The sequence below is a fragment of the Phalacrocorax aristotelis genome, chromosome 2, assembly GCF_949628215.1.
Source record: "Phalacrocorax aristotelis chromosome 2, bGulAri2.1, whole genome shotgun sequence".
NCBI lineage: Eukaryota > Metazoa > Chordata > Aves > Suliformes > Phalacrocoracidae > Phalacrocorax > Phalacrocorax aristotelis.
Genome location: NC_134277.1, coordinates 35,810,323 through 35,824,857, shown reverse-complemented (window position 1 = coordinate 35,824,857; position 14,535 = coordinate 35,810,323). Strand labels below are relative to the sequence as shown.

Genomic DNA, 14,535 nt, shown 5'->3' with positions numbered 1-14,535 from the left:
TCATGAAAACCCCTCACTTTTGTTCCTAGCTTGACAATGCAAGGTGTTAGTTAAAATTGGTATAAGAAAATAAGCATTCTCCTAAGAAACATTCCAAAGAATGCAAAAATATTAGTGACATTACAAGCCACTAAAACCAGGCAAATAAAAATCCTTATTTCCTAAACAATGCACCCAACTCCATGTCACACAAGAAGTATGACTGAGATGTTAATGGTCAGCAAATACTTACCAACATATATAATTTGAACCTTGCTCATTGACTGGAGGAAAACAGTTGCATACTGGTTTTTATATCTACACTAACACTCTGGGTTTTATTTACATGGTAATCTGCTAATCCAACTTCAATTAAATGCAGCACCGTAGAGAGAACACATTAATTTAATGTGACAATTTTGTCAGAGCATTTTAAAGCAAGCTATTTTCAAAAATTCCACAACATTTTTTTAATTATACAGAACATTAAAGATTTCAGCTAGAGGTCAACTTACTGATCACCATTTTAAGGCATTCTGGGTTATCCTGAATAAGTGGTTCAGCCTGAACTGTTTTACTTAAGAAGTTCTTTGATATAAGAGGAAATCGGACTTTAGCAAGAATATCAACCATGTACGGCTGGCGATTTGGTTCGTCGTACTTCAGCCATCTGACTGCTGCATCATAAACCTTAAATGAGAGAAAAAGGAGAGGATAAGGTACATCACCACACAGTAAGACAAATAACAAGCTTAATGCTCCAAATTGATTCTTCTGCCTGTTGGAGGTTAACTTATACTAAGTGTTTAGTATGTGGGGATCCATCACCATCTTACCCCCCCGCCCCCAAACAACCAATGAAACACTAAAAGACAATGCTCAGACATGAAGTAAAAACAAATGTACAACCACAGAATAAAACCCATCTACAAGCTTTAAAAAAACCCCAAACACTATTTTTTTCCTTTTCTTCCAAATGAGAGGTATGAATCTGCAATTCACATTAATGTGGGTAATCCCTGTACCAGGTTAAGGTATGCTTTGAGCTCCACATCACAAACACAGGTAATACTTCACCAGAGATGTTGAAGTAGCTTCTACTTGGTATAGTCTCCTGAGCTGACAAACTGCTTCTGTTATCAAATTATAGTGTAGGGGCTCCAAATATATTGCTATTGTTCTGTCTTAGGGGACCATTTAAATTAAAGTTATTAGCTGCAGACTGCTGTAAATTTACCGTTCAGAGAGCCTCCTCTCCATCTCCTCTGTACTGGAAAAGATAACGGGTTGTGTTAGGGGCCAGGGAACACAGAACAGGGAAGGTAACCAAGAAATCTGCTCTGTTTATGATTGTTCTCTGGGTCAGGAAGAAATGAAATGAAAGTCCAATCTTACCTAGGTACTAAAATACTTCAACGCTGCTCTCAGACATAGCAAGCTTATCTCCTATGCTGCCACTTCAGAGTCAGCACTAACTTCATTACAAATGATAGCACAGTCAATACCTACTCTTGGAGCTGAAACTGATCACAGTGATGAGTGGTGAGTGACTGAGATATAATGTGGAAAGACGTTTAATGGCAGAATTAGAGTTACTCAGAAGAACTGTTAAACCCTCAGCTATAATCCTGCAAAATGACCAGGTAGCAAGGGGGAGTAAATAAATAAAAAACATATTTAAGACTCAATTCCATCAGCTAAAGAAATTCAACAGAATGACTGGGAGAGGAACCTTGTATCCCTTCATCAACACATACTTTGCTTGCATGCAGGAAAAATAGGCCAGCCAGTAATTTAAGGTACCTTCCTTTTTTTTCCTAAAGGTAAATCCACTTTACACCAATACAAAATTTAGAATATAATGTCAACTTTCTAGAAGTACTCCTGAGAAATAAGATTCCTTTACTATCAGCGGCAAAACTCTGCCGTTTCATACTGCACACTGCCACTTTCCTACGGGAATTTTAACGATGCCATGCCGCCTACACAAGACTTCTACAGTGCTGCCAAGTTAAAGCACGCCATCCTACCTTACCAACAGAAGTTCAAGAACGTAAACTCCCAAATGTCATTTTGGCTGCAAGCTAAACAACACTTTCAGCTTTGAGAATGTTATGCTGTGACCTGAAGTTTTCTCAGCACATGGCAAGAATGTTGTACTGTGACATAAAACTCAAATATACTTATAACTAGCCAACTAGGAAGCGTAGAGGACTGCTTCCTCATACAAATGTTATATGTGCCAATCAGGAATGAGGCACTGCTGGACTTGCTATTCACAAACTGAGAAAATCTGCTTTGTAATATCTCGGTTAGTGATAGCCTTGGCAGCAGCAATCATAATATTGTGGAGGTTGGGATCCTGCTGAGCGTGCTGAAGGTCAGTGCTAAGACAAGGGTCAAAAATAACAAGAAAGGTTTCTTCAGGTATGTCAACCATAAGCAGAAAAAGAAGGAAGACATAGGCCCACTGTTAAACAGGAGAGTCAATCACCAACAGCGCTGAAAAGGCAGAGGTCCTCAACACCTTCCTTCACCTCTGTCTTTACCAGCACTGTTGGGTCCCAGGGTTTGAGAAAGAAATTCCTGGCTGATCCAAACACCGACCCACCATCAGTGAAAGAAGACTTAGCATATGAATTACTACAGGAGCTTGACCCCCACAAATCAATGGGCCCTGACACCATCCACCCGAGGGTGTTGACAGAGCTGGCTGACATCATCGCAAGGCCACTCTCCATAATCTTCAAGAAGTCATGGAGAACGGGGGATGTCCCAGAGGACTGGAAGAAGGCAAGTGTTACCCCTAGCTACAAGAAAGGCTCAAGGGAGGATCTGGGTAACTAGAGGCCCATCAGCCTTACTTCAATCCCTGGGAAAGTTATGGAACAAATCCTCCTGGAGGCCATCACAAGTCAAATGAAGCACGTGATTGGGAAAAGCCAACATGGCTTCGCTAAAGGCAGATTGTGCTTGACAAACCTGGTGGCCTTCTGTGACAGAATGACTTGCCTGGTTGACATGGGGCAGGTGGTGGACGTTGTCTACCTGGACTTCTCCAAGGGCTTTGATACGGTCCCCCAGAGTCTCCTCCTGGAGAAATTGATGCGTTATGGCCTAGACAAGTGGTCTGTACAGCGCGTGGGGAACTGGCTGACAGGCCGCACCCAGAGGGTGACGGTAAATAGCTCTTTCTCAAACTGGCAACCTGTCACTAGTGGAGTCCCCCCCAGGGATCGATATCGGGCCCAATATTATTCAACATCTTTATAAGTGATCTGGATAATGGCATCAAGTGTAGCCTGATGAAGTTTGCAGGTGACACCAAATTCAGTGGGGAAGTAGACACTCCAGAAGGGAGAGCTGCTCTGCAGGGAGATCTGGATAGGCTGGAAGAGTTGGCCAGCAAGAACCTTATGAAGTTCAACAAGGAGAAATGTTTTCCCAGGTGCATGATCTTACACAATCCAGGAGTGCAGCACAGACTGGGATCCACCTGGCTGGAGAGCAGCTCTGTGGAAAGGGACCTGGGGGTGCTGGTGGACAGAAAGCTCAACATGAGCGAACAGTGTGCTGCTGCGGCCAAGAAGGCCAACAGGATGCTGGGTTGCATCAAAAAGGGCATCGCCAGCAGAGAGAAAGAAGTCATTACCCCACTCTACTCAGCACTTGCCGGGCCACACCTGGAGTACTGTGTACAGTTCTGGTCCCTGCTATACAAAAAGGATGTGGACAGGCTGGAAGGGGTCCAGAGAAGGGCCACCAAGATGATCAAAGGACTGGGAAGCCTGCCACATGAGGATAGGCTGGGAGAACAGGTTTTGTTCAGCCTTGAGAAAAGGAGGCTCAGAGGGGATCTCATCACCACGTGGCAGTACTTAAGGGGTAGTTACAAAGAAGATGGAGACTCCCTTTTTACAAGGAGTCACATGGAGAGGACAAGGGGGAATGGACACAAGTTGCTCTTGGGGAGATTCTGATTGGACACCAGAGGGAAATTTTTCACAGTGAGAAGGTCAACCACTTGGAATAGTCTCCCCAGGGAGACTTTCAACAGTCAGCTGGACAGGGTGCTGGGCCATCTTGTTTAGACTGTGCTCTTCCTAGAAAGGTTGGACTAGATGACCCCTGAGGTCCCTTCCAACCTGTGATTCTGTGAACTATCATATTCCAGTGGCTGGTTTTGGCTGGAGTAGTTTCTTCATAGTAGCTAGTATTGGGTTATGTTTTGGATTTGTGCTGAAAACAGTATTGATAACAGAGAGCAGTGCTTACACACAGTCAAGGCCTTTTCTGCCTCTCACCCCACCCCACCAGCAAGCAGGCTGGGGTTGCACAAGAAGCTGGGAGGGGACACAGCTGGGACAGCTGACCCCAGCTGACCAAAGGAATATTCCATACCATATGACATCATGCTCAGCATATAAAGCTGGGGAAAGAAGAAGGAAGCGGGGGACATTCAGAGTGATGGCATTTGTCTTCCCAAGTAATCGTTACATGTGAGGGAGCCCTGCTTTCCTGGAGATGGCTGAACACCTGCCTGCCCATGGGAAGGAGTGAATCAATGCCTTGTTTTGCTTTACTTGCATGTGCAGCTTTTGCTTTGCCTGTTAAACTGTCTTTATCTCAACCCAGGACTTTTCTCACTGTTACTCTTTTTGATTCTCTCCCGCAACCCAACAGCGGGGAGTTAACGGGCAGTTGTGTGGTGCTTAGTTGCCAACTGCGATTAAACCACAACATCTAGTCACTGGATATTATCCCCCACTCTTAGTAATTCTTATTTTAAATTGAAGCTTTTCTCTGCAAGAGATACATTGAAGGAAATGCATTAGTTCTATGAAAGCTAAACTTCCGAGTCAGGAAAACATCCATATCTAAATGGATACACATACCATCTTGACTATGAGATCCCTCCACTGCACTTCAAAGGTATGAGTCAATTCATGACGAAATACCCAAACAAACTTAAATTACCTAGTTCAAGCACTGGAACAGCATAGCTAGAAAGGCAAGATTTCAGTATGGTTTCAATGGATTTGACTGAGAAGTTACAAGTACCACCCAGCAGCTACAACCATCCTGCAATCACCTCTTTGGGCTGCAGTGCAGACACACCTATACTCCTCCTATTTTCCCCCAGTAGGAAGAATAAGCTGGCAGAGAAGCATTCAGGGCTGTGCTGTCAGATGAATCAAGCTTCCCAAATGGGACATCTGTGAATGTAATTTGTACCACAGGTTACTTTTAATTGAGTGAAACTCCAGGCTCCTTTCAGCCACTTAAACTTTTTTTATGTCCACTCCCTAAATAAGGGCATTCCATCAATCCATCACTGTCAATACCTTTAGGAAACTGTTTTGCTTACTCCTTTTATGACTTCTTTCTTCCTAATTTGCTGAAACATGTAAAATAACCACACTTGAAATGTGGATATTCATTAATATTTGGTTTTGACCAAGCTAGGATGCATCTTCTATGCTACAATTTAGCAAGCACTATGTGCATGATATGCTGTAGGAAGATCAGAAGTGAGATACTTTAAACCAGTTCTTGATTAAAAGAAGATAAAAGTTCACTGCTCTTAGCTGGTACGAAACAGAGATCTCACCTGGTCTTCTGCCCTCACTGTCAACGTATCTTGGTTCAAGAGATGTGTCACGCGCTTAACGTCAAGCTGAAGAAACTCATCTGTCTTGTAAACTTCAGTGAAATGCTGATGGATAAAGTCATCTGCAGTGGCTTTCAGTTCTGGACAGTCTAGGCATTCTGCTAACACACTTATACCTATGAAGGAAAAAATAAGAAAAAAGCCTTTCAAAACTTGAACTGCAACTACCTTTAATACATTAAAATAGAATAAAATTTCTCTAATTTCACTGATACTTGCAACCCCAGTTTAAAAAAAAGCATGGTAATAAATATTCTCTTTAAAACACATGCTGTCATAACTCATCTGCAACTCAAGACAAACTGCAATAAGTACAAGCTTATCCCTACCAAACTAACTGCAGAGTCAGACCAGCAGCACTTGCTGTGTCAACTCTCTCTCCAGCACTATTTCCTCACTGCTTCCTTCCCCATTACAAGGCAGATAACCAGGTCTGAGCCACATCACTGTAACAAAGTCTAACGAGAACAGCTTGAGAAACTGGATCCAGGTTTTATGTATGACCTCCCAACCTGCTTGTGCAGCAGCAGCCGCCAAGCAAGCTCCATTTCCTTCAAGAGTCACAATGAACTGGGACTTTTCTGTACAGGTAGCACAGTCAGCTGCAGACCAACACAAAAAGATCAAGTTGATGCTGTTGCAAGGGCAGAAGGTTGGCATAAAGGTATAAATACCAACTGTTACTGAGAAGCGTCATTTCCAACTTCCCGTTAGAAACCAGGTAAGCACAGAGCTTTTCAGCAGCAACTTTTGCTCATCATGCTACAGTCTTCCTCTCCTTCTATGGAGGAGATGGGAAGCTGGGTTGAACCAACTCACCAACCCATGGGCTGCAACTAGCCCAAGCTGCTCAAAGCAGTAAAACGCAAACCAGAAAGATAAAATCTGAGCGTATGACCTCTTCACAAACTTTCAAGAGATTCAGAATAAGGCATGGTTCCTTTCAAATAGCCTTTTTTTAAAAAAATGAACTATGGACTTGCCTATGAGTCTGCAGAGAACACATTTCCATTTGTAAACAATACCTTAAGGAAAAATGGATTTAACCTTTATCTCCCTTTTATTATTAAACTAGCAACATCAGCAAATATTAGAGACCATAATTAATTTTCTAGTTAACAGAAACCAGTGGAAGGGATACGCCTCAAATCAAGCGTAAGTGGCATTTTCCTTAGAAGGTAATATCTTTCTTCCAGCAGTTGTTTCAGAGCCACAGCTGTACTGCACCAAAGTGTCAGTTGTATCATTATAATTCAGATGTTCTGCAAAGCATTTCTATTGATCTATAACATGATTGAGATGTTACTAGGAGAATTACATGGCAAATGTCAATAAGAAACCCTATAAACAAGTTTACCTTTAATTGATTTAAATAAAATGCACCAAATATTAATCTTGAAAAAGCATTTAGTTCCTCTTGTTTACCTTTCCTGTAACACCAAGCTCACATTAGGGCTACAGAATATATTTAATATCAAACCTGCACAGATGACATTCGTAGACTTCAGTCAAAATGAAAAGCAACTAAACCCAAAGGTAACCTGAACCTATCCTGTTCATACTTTTAGAAAATATGCTAGTTTTGTAGAAATTACAAGTCTCAAATTTTGTCTTCAAGTACAACAACTGAAAGCTCCACCTCACTCAACAACTGAGGTTCTCCAACAAACAAGAAGCTCCAGGGTGCTGCCAAGCTGGCATGAGACCTAGCACAGTCAGTGCCCCTGAGAGTGGTGAAGACAACTGCCAGATTGTTTTGCCTACAGCAAGGGACAACAGTTCAGATTCAGAGCAAAATTGTTTTTTTCATGCCTGGATTTAGCCAAATATTACTGTCTTTTAGACACTACTATATTTTTCAGGAACAGCAAAGTTAAAAAATAAACAGTAAATTTAAGTCTGCATTTCTCTTACCAAGACAATTGGAAGCATCAACTTGTTCTTTTAAAAAGTCCACACACATTTTTTTCACAGGTTCAATTTGATATTGGTTTGCTGCATCTAGTAAAGACTGGACATTATTGCTGTTAACTGAGATTCTGCAAAACAAGGTGTAAAATTAGCATCACTAAAATTACCTGCTTTGTTGTAGTAAAAAAAAAAAAAGCAACTTACACCAATTCACATAAATGGCAATATTATTTCCCTGCTATTTGCCCAAGAATCTTTCACACACAGTCTGAAGACACAACCTCCCATCCAACGTTTCCAAAGTGCTTTCATTTGCTCTACATTACTGAGGAAGGGCAAAAGGTAAACAGTCCTGGATTCTGAAGAATAAGCCTTTAACACAGGCCCTCTGCAGTACCCTACTATTGCTTTGACTTGTGTGATTAGCCACCTTCACAAACCAGAAAACGAGCAGAATGATTTTTCTGACAGTCTCCTACTCCCAAACAGGCATCAGCAAAATCTCTCTCAACTCACCGTCAAGACTGCTCTGGCTGATTTGCCCAGAGTACGCAAGCAGAACAACCAGTCCAACAGTGCTTCAAGAAAAGGTACAGAGCCCACAGACAAGAGCTTGGGCACCACCGGAGACAAGCATATGGCTGGGGTGCTGACACTGACTGTCTCTCACCACTGATGGAGCATACAATATTCCTCCCAAAGAAAGGGGAAAGCCTTCCTAAGAGTTAAACCCATTGGTGCAAAGATGAAAGGCCTGACATCCATCAGTCATGAGAGCTGACTAAGTAGTACTGTTTAAAATCCCAGTCATCTTCACAAGTTCTGTTAAAAAAAAAAACCCAAACAAAAACAACAAACAAAAAAACCACCAAAAAAACCACCCCAAAACCCCCAAATGCTGTTCACAGAAGAGTTATCCACCCTGCCTGTCCTGAGGTGAAGGTATAACTCATGGAAATGGTTCTATGTGATAGCTACTGTGGCCATAAAGAGAAACCCTGCTGATATCAGTAAAGGTCTGAATTTCAGAAAAATGGGAAATATCATTTGACTCCAACACTGAAGTCAAAAGCTTGAAGTGCTTTGAATTGCTTTCTGGAGACAACTACAACTCTTTAGTCTGTAGGGCTTCCTACTGATTAAATAAAAAGGAAACAGGAAGAAGGATAGAAGGTCTAGTCACATCAGCCTTTAAACAAAGTAAAGAATTGTAATGGTAACAAAACTGATGAACAATAAAAGCATTATTTTAAGATTTTATCATTTACAATTGGCAGGCTTCCTAGAAAAAGGTTCAGCTTTAAATAACAAAACTACCTTGCTGTATAAGCAAACTCCACCAGCTGTTCAATAATGTCAGGTTCTGCATCTTTTAGCTCCACTTCAAAGGACTTTGATTCAAGCATATTTGCTGCAAATAGATTAAAAGACAAACTACATCAATAAACCACTCTTGTTATTGTACATTTTGCAAACAGTAGAAAAATAAAGTGATTATACAAAGTGGGAACCTGCTAAAAACTACACACAGTTAATTGCTCTTTTCCCAGGATTACTAATGCAAGTCAAGAAGGAAACAAGGCAGTGGGACAAAGATGGTAACTGGTACGTGCACGTGCTTCTATTACGTAAATTATGATAAAATGTATTAAATAGAAAAGGTCATAGCAGCTGTTGACTGGAGTGCAGACTGCCAAGTTAGCGTTACTAAAACCAGGAAGCACATGCTGCACTGTCAAAAGCTACTTTTGCCTTCAAGCTCCAAGAGACAGCTCCAAGCTCCCCACATCCAGGCACAGCACTGTAAGTTTGCCCACAGCCAGTTAAAAGCTGACCATTGGAAGGCAGTTATTTTACTTCTACTTGACTTTAATGTGTATTTTATAGCAGAGTAATTTTACAATTCATGGATGAGGCATACAAAAGTAAGATCGATACTGCATAACTGAATTTGTAAAGATAGCATAACTACAAGAATATTTACACTCCTGAAAGGCTTTTTTTATATGTGGCAGTGCCTAATGGTGGGAAGCAATGGGGAAGACAAATTCTGTCATGGGAATAAGAACTTCCAATTTTCAGGTTAAGGGAGGGAGACCAGCTCTGATACAGTGTATGGGCCCCAATTAATAAGACAGCTTACATATGAAGCAACACTGGATCAAAACAGAATTAAAGGGAAGTTGAGAGGAAGGGTGAACAGAGATGAATGGAAGGACAGAAAATGAGGAAATCTTCACTTTTATTTATCCCTGAAATTAATCCCTTCCATAAAATAAACAGCTTGCCAGCCACAAGTCTAACAGGATATCATAACGAAAGTTTATAATCAATTTTGAAAAGACTTACTAGTAAACATCAAGTTAAAAAAATGACTGGCTGAAGCAAGTACAACACGGTGAGCTGGGATCTTTCTTTCTTGAACCATAAGAATGACATCACATAGAGTTTTCTAAATCACAGGAAAAAACAAACAAAAAGCCACAAACATCAGAATTTTTGAAAAAATCTTTCAACAATATTTCTTTAAAACCAGCTTATGGAAATTCATTGCTTCTCAATCCACACAACAGGAGTATTATGTAATAACAAGGTTTTCTAAAGTCAAAGTTAAGCTCAGTGACCTGGAGAACTAGCAAAGTTCAGTTTACCCATTAATTTGTACCTTAAGAATAGTCACGAATAAGACACCCACTCTTGATTAAATTTTTTCCTGTGGTGTTTACATAGCCTCCAATAACATAGGCTCTGCAGTATCTATCAGGGGCTGCATTTACATTACACCCTTTTCATCAATCAGTGTCTCTCTTCTCTACTCAGCTGCAGATTTTCAAAAAAACTCATAGAAGCCTCATATCTGAAGAATGCCATCATATTGCCCAACCAGAGTGAAAGTGATGAGCAAGTTCAAAGCATTCAATGGAACATTTTTAAGAATATGTATCCCAAAAATACCACTTCTATGGAAGTGTTTGACTGGTCGCACCTCATGGGCAACTAACTAGCTTCCAGACAAAATAATCTATTTTTATTTCTCATTTGCTTGCTATTTGTATGAAGCAGTTCGTTTCTCTCCTACATGTGAGCTGTCATGCACTAGGAGAAAGGAAAGTGACAGTACTCATAAAAGTTGTCAGGAGACATTAGAGGAGAGTAAGGGATTGGGTTAAAACCACACAATTTGAGTATTAAAACCATACCAATTTGGTATCCTTTCTAAGAAAATATTGATTAAAATAAGTGCACACCATACTGCAGTTAATTATAACACACTCTTTATTAAGAAAGAAAAAGCTGAGCAGCACCGCTCCCTAAAAACAGGAACTAATTTTCAACTACTACCTTAAGTTCATGGCGCTACTTTAAGAAACAACTACTGACAACCAGCCCAATACTAACCCCAGAAAATAGCATTTCTACTGTGGGGAGTGTATACTTGCTTAGGACCACATGAGAATATTTTCCACACACAGACAATATTACCTAGGGCACACCTAACAAGGCTGATAATCCATATCTGCAGCCCCTTCAGATAAACATATTTTTTAGTTTCTTGAAGGAAAGGACATGTAGAAGCATGCTTTGGACAAAATAATACATTTTTTAAAATGTTTTAATTAGAAGTTAGATTGGAGGGTGACATACAGCTTCCTTTGTACACATGTAGCTTTAAACCGTTTAGGATTGAAACGGCAAAAAAAAGAGACCATTTGAGAAAAGTTTCAGCAGAAATCCTTTAAAGCTGAAGTTCCTAGCACATCTGGTTCAAAACAAGAGTCAGGAACCAGCAGTACAAGATACCATGAAATCCTGTGGCCAAGCTTTGCCAAGACTTGCAACTGTTGCTTGAATGCCAGCTGCGTTTCTAAGATACATTCATTGCCTCAGCTCTGCATTTGAAGCACCTCAGATATTCTAAGGCCTCTCTGGGTGCGCGAAGAAATATTTGTCAACTAAAACAGACCATCATTTTAATTTCTTCCCCTGGGATGTTTCTGGGTGTGACTGTTCCATTTCAGCTAATGCTTTTCTGAGTATTTCTGTACTTCTTTTTAGAAGGACCTATTGGCATTACTGGGTCACCTCAATGAGGCAACAGACGACTGGTGTTACATCAACCAAAGGACACACCCGAGCACAAGCTTGCATTAGAGCACTTCACCTTCCAAATAACAGGTTCAGCAACACCTTGCGACTCTGTCCCAGCTTCATTCTCAATTACTTCACTCTTGGCTGACCTCCACTCAGCTGCAAAGTTGCAACAAAGGATTTATGCGCATGCTGTCATATAGCTCAGTAAAACCCACAAAGACATGGGCCATCTCATGTTGGAGATGAGCAAGAAGTCCCCCATACACTAAACATACTTGCCCCCAACATGTTACTAAGTGCACGTATGTCCATAGTTTACTCTAAACCCCTATACTCATGCCTCTAGATCCCAGCTCACACAAAAAGCAGCCTCTAAAATTGGCTGTACTTTCCAACTGGCCCATTTTCCACAGCATTAATCTAATGCATTTAAATAGCTAGGGCTCCATATGCATGTTGCTATTTCCATCACAGGAAATTTTTAACTCATATCATATTTAGGTTTTATAACCACAGCATAGCCCTTGACTTACTAAAATACAAGAAGAAAGAGCGGCCTATACATCCTCCTTAACTTTAGCATAACTAATCAGCTGAACTACCATATTTTCCTCTGGCTCCTGCTGACTTCCTAATTTTATCCTACATAATCGCACCTACCCCTGCCCCTCCAGTAATAGTTAACCTCCTGTTACAAACAACTCCTAAAAGGAGCATGAGTGTCATGAACTATGCAAGAACTTCTGAAGCCATCAGGATATGCAAAGCTTCCATCTGAGGTCAGATTAGAATTTTCCAGGGAACTCTGACAGCAAGCAAAATTCAGAGTTGCACCTCCCCAGGCATAACAGAGTTTGAAATTTGAATCAGAAGGGCACACAGATTTCACAGCACTTAATCCTGATCCTTCCTCTCCCTGTTTAGAGCAACTTGTAAGTAGATGCGAGTCAGCACTCTACTATACTGAAAGATGAGGCATTTACACAGAACAACATGGTACCACATACTAGAGTAGTAGCACGGTAAAGCACTGTGATTTCCCTGCGCTAGGGGCTGTACATACATCTAAAAGAGGGTAATATTTCCTCTACCTACTTACACAACATAACAGCACCTGACACCCCCGTGTCAACAAAGACAGAGGTATGAGCTAAACAGTGATGAGCTGAGTTATGAACCGAGTTATGAGCTACGCCCTGGAATATGCTTACCCAATTAGAATAGAAGCCTACATCAAAAGAGCAGATAATAGGCTTTAAGTCTTAACTCCTCTACCTGAAGTCATTGCAACCAATTTGGGTTTTCATACATAGGAGCTCAGTTGCATAAAATGGCTTATGCAGCAACACAACTCACTGTGTATTAGTGAGAGAAGAACAGGGCTGAAGAGCTGGAGAAAAGCAGAGTCAACACTCTGGTATCACTTGCTAGGCCAGGACCCAGACTGTTGACAAACACATCATTAAAAGCTGGACTGAGCCTTTGGCAAGACTAACACTGGGAGACAAGCAGCTAAACTCTAGAAGATACAACGCATGACAGTGCCGAGTACGAAGCCCCCACCATTCTTTAACAGCTGGCTTCAGAGTCAGCTTTAATTCTGGCTCCACATCATTGTTTTTAAATGAACCATAGTTCCACAATCAAGCCAGCTCCTCCTCTGAAGAGAAAGCTTTCTTCACATGTAAGGATTTAGAGAGATCATCCTTCTGCTCTTGTACCAGAAGCCTGAGCTTTTTAAGGGGAGGAAAAAAAATTTTTTAAGTCAGCATTTCTTTCAGTTTGGACAGCTCAACTGAAATTCATTTGTATGATTATAATTTTGGTTACCATTCTTGTTCTACCGCTGGACAGAAGAGTCACCTTTAATAATCATTAGACTATTGATCTAGGGATCTGATCTGCCAAAAAAAAAGTCAGAATTTGTAAAGACAAGGCCACCGTCCCCCTACATGGCCACTGGCTTCTTAGTGAGATGGCCAGATGCGTTTGGCTTTGAAGCACAAGAAGAAACACTACCTGTGAAACTGAACCCTAGCTCCAGCCATCCCCCTCCTCCCGCTGCCACTTCACTACACTGATGGCATTCACGGGGGTACACAGCCGATCTGCTCAGGGGGAAGTCCCTGGTTAAAGCTCAGCAGCAACAGCTTTTTACTCCCCTCGGATTTCTGTTCGAAAAGGGCTGTGTGAGTACTAGAGCTGGAAAAAGCTCAGCAATCAATCGCAGTTTAGGTTCTGCTCTGACTACAGAGTAGAACTACCCTAGGCAAGGTTTTATTAGGTAACGAAGCAGATCCACCGTGTCTTCTCCCTTCAGCACCACCAATTTATAGCCGTTGCACATAAAAACCTGAGCTCGTTACGCTTGTCCCGGCGTAGGGCAGCGCTTCGGGAGCGGCCTCCGGCCGCGGCCTGCCGGAGGGGCTCCCGCAGCCGGCGTTCCGCCCGCTCGGCGGGGCCGCCCCGAGGAGCAGGCCTCGGCGGGGAGCGGGCTGTGCCTGCGGGCAGCCCCGGGGAGCGCCGATCCGCCCGGCTCCGCGGCGCCTCACACGGCGCCGGGCCGCCCGCGGCTCGCCGCCAGCCCAGGGCCCCACCGCCGCCGCCGTACCTGCTTGCGCATGGTGTTCATCACCCCCATAAAGCTAGCGAGCAGCTTCGCCTCCTCCCGGGCGGCGAGCTTCTTCTCCGTCTTCTTCTTGCTGCTCTTCTCCGACCCGGGAGCGGCCATGCTCCCCGGCCCTCACCGCCGCCCCGCCACCCCCGCCGGGGCACATGCGCCGCCGCCGCTGGGGAGGCGCCCGCCAGCTGCCGGGCGGCGACCGGCGGCCCCCGACACTCGGCACCGGGAGGGAGGGGAGGGGGCGTGCGGGGCCGGCCCC

The 14,535-nt window shown here is 42.6% G+C and overlaps 1 protein-coding gene across 3 annotated transcripts in view; it reads right to left on the bottom strand.

Annotated features, from left to right (window-relative positions):
- The window catches only part of KLHL7 (kelch like family member 7), a 27,678-nt gene extending 13,143 nt beyond the window's left edge, over positions 1–14,535 (bottom strand). The window contains exons 1-7 of one of the 3 annotated variants that reach the window (XM_075083027.1): positions 14,265–14,398; positions 11,724–11,809; positions 9,911–10,013; positions 8,879–8,972; positions 7,565–7,689; positions 5,591–5,766; positions 495–669 (exon numbers count right to left, since the gene is read on the bottom strand). In XM_075083027.1, coding sequence (XP_074939128.1) covers positions 495–669; positions 5,591–5,766; positions 7,565–7,689; positions 8,879–8,972; positions 9,911–9,989 — 649 coding nt within the window. In that variant the 5' untranslated portion in view covers positions 9,990–10,013; positions 11,724–11,809; positions 14,265–14,398. Of the gene's footprint in view, positions 1–494; positions 670–5,590; positions 5,767–7,564; positions 7,690–8,878; positions 8,973–9,910; positions 10,014–11,723; positions 11,810–14,264 lie in introns of all 3 variants that reach the window. The other 2 variants (XM_075083026.1, XM_075083028.1) reach the window with 2 other exon arrangements.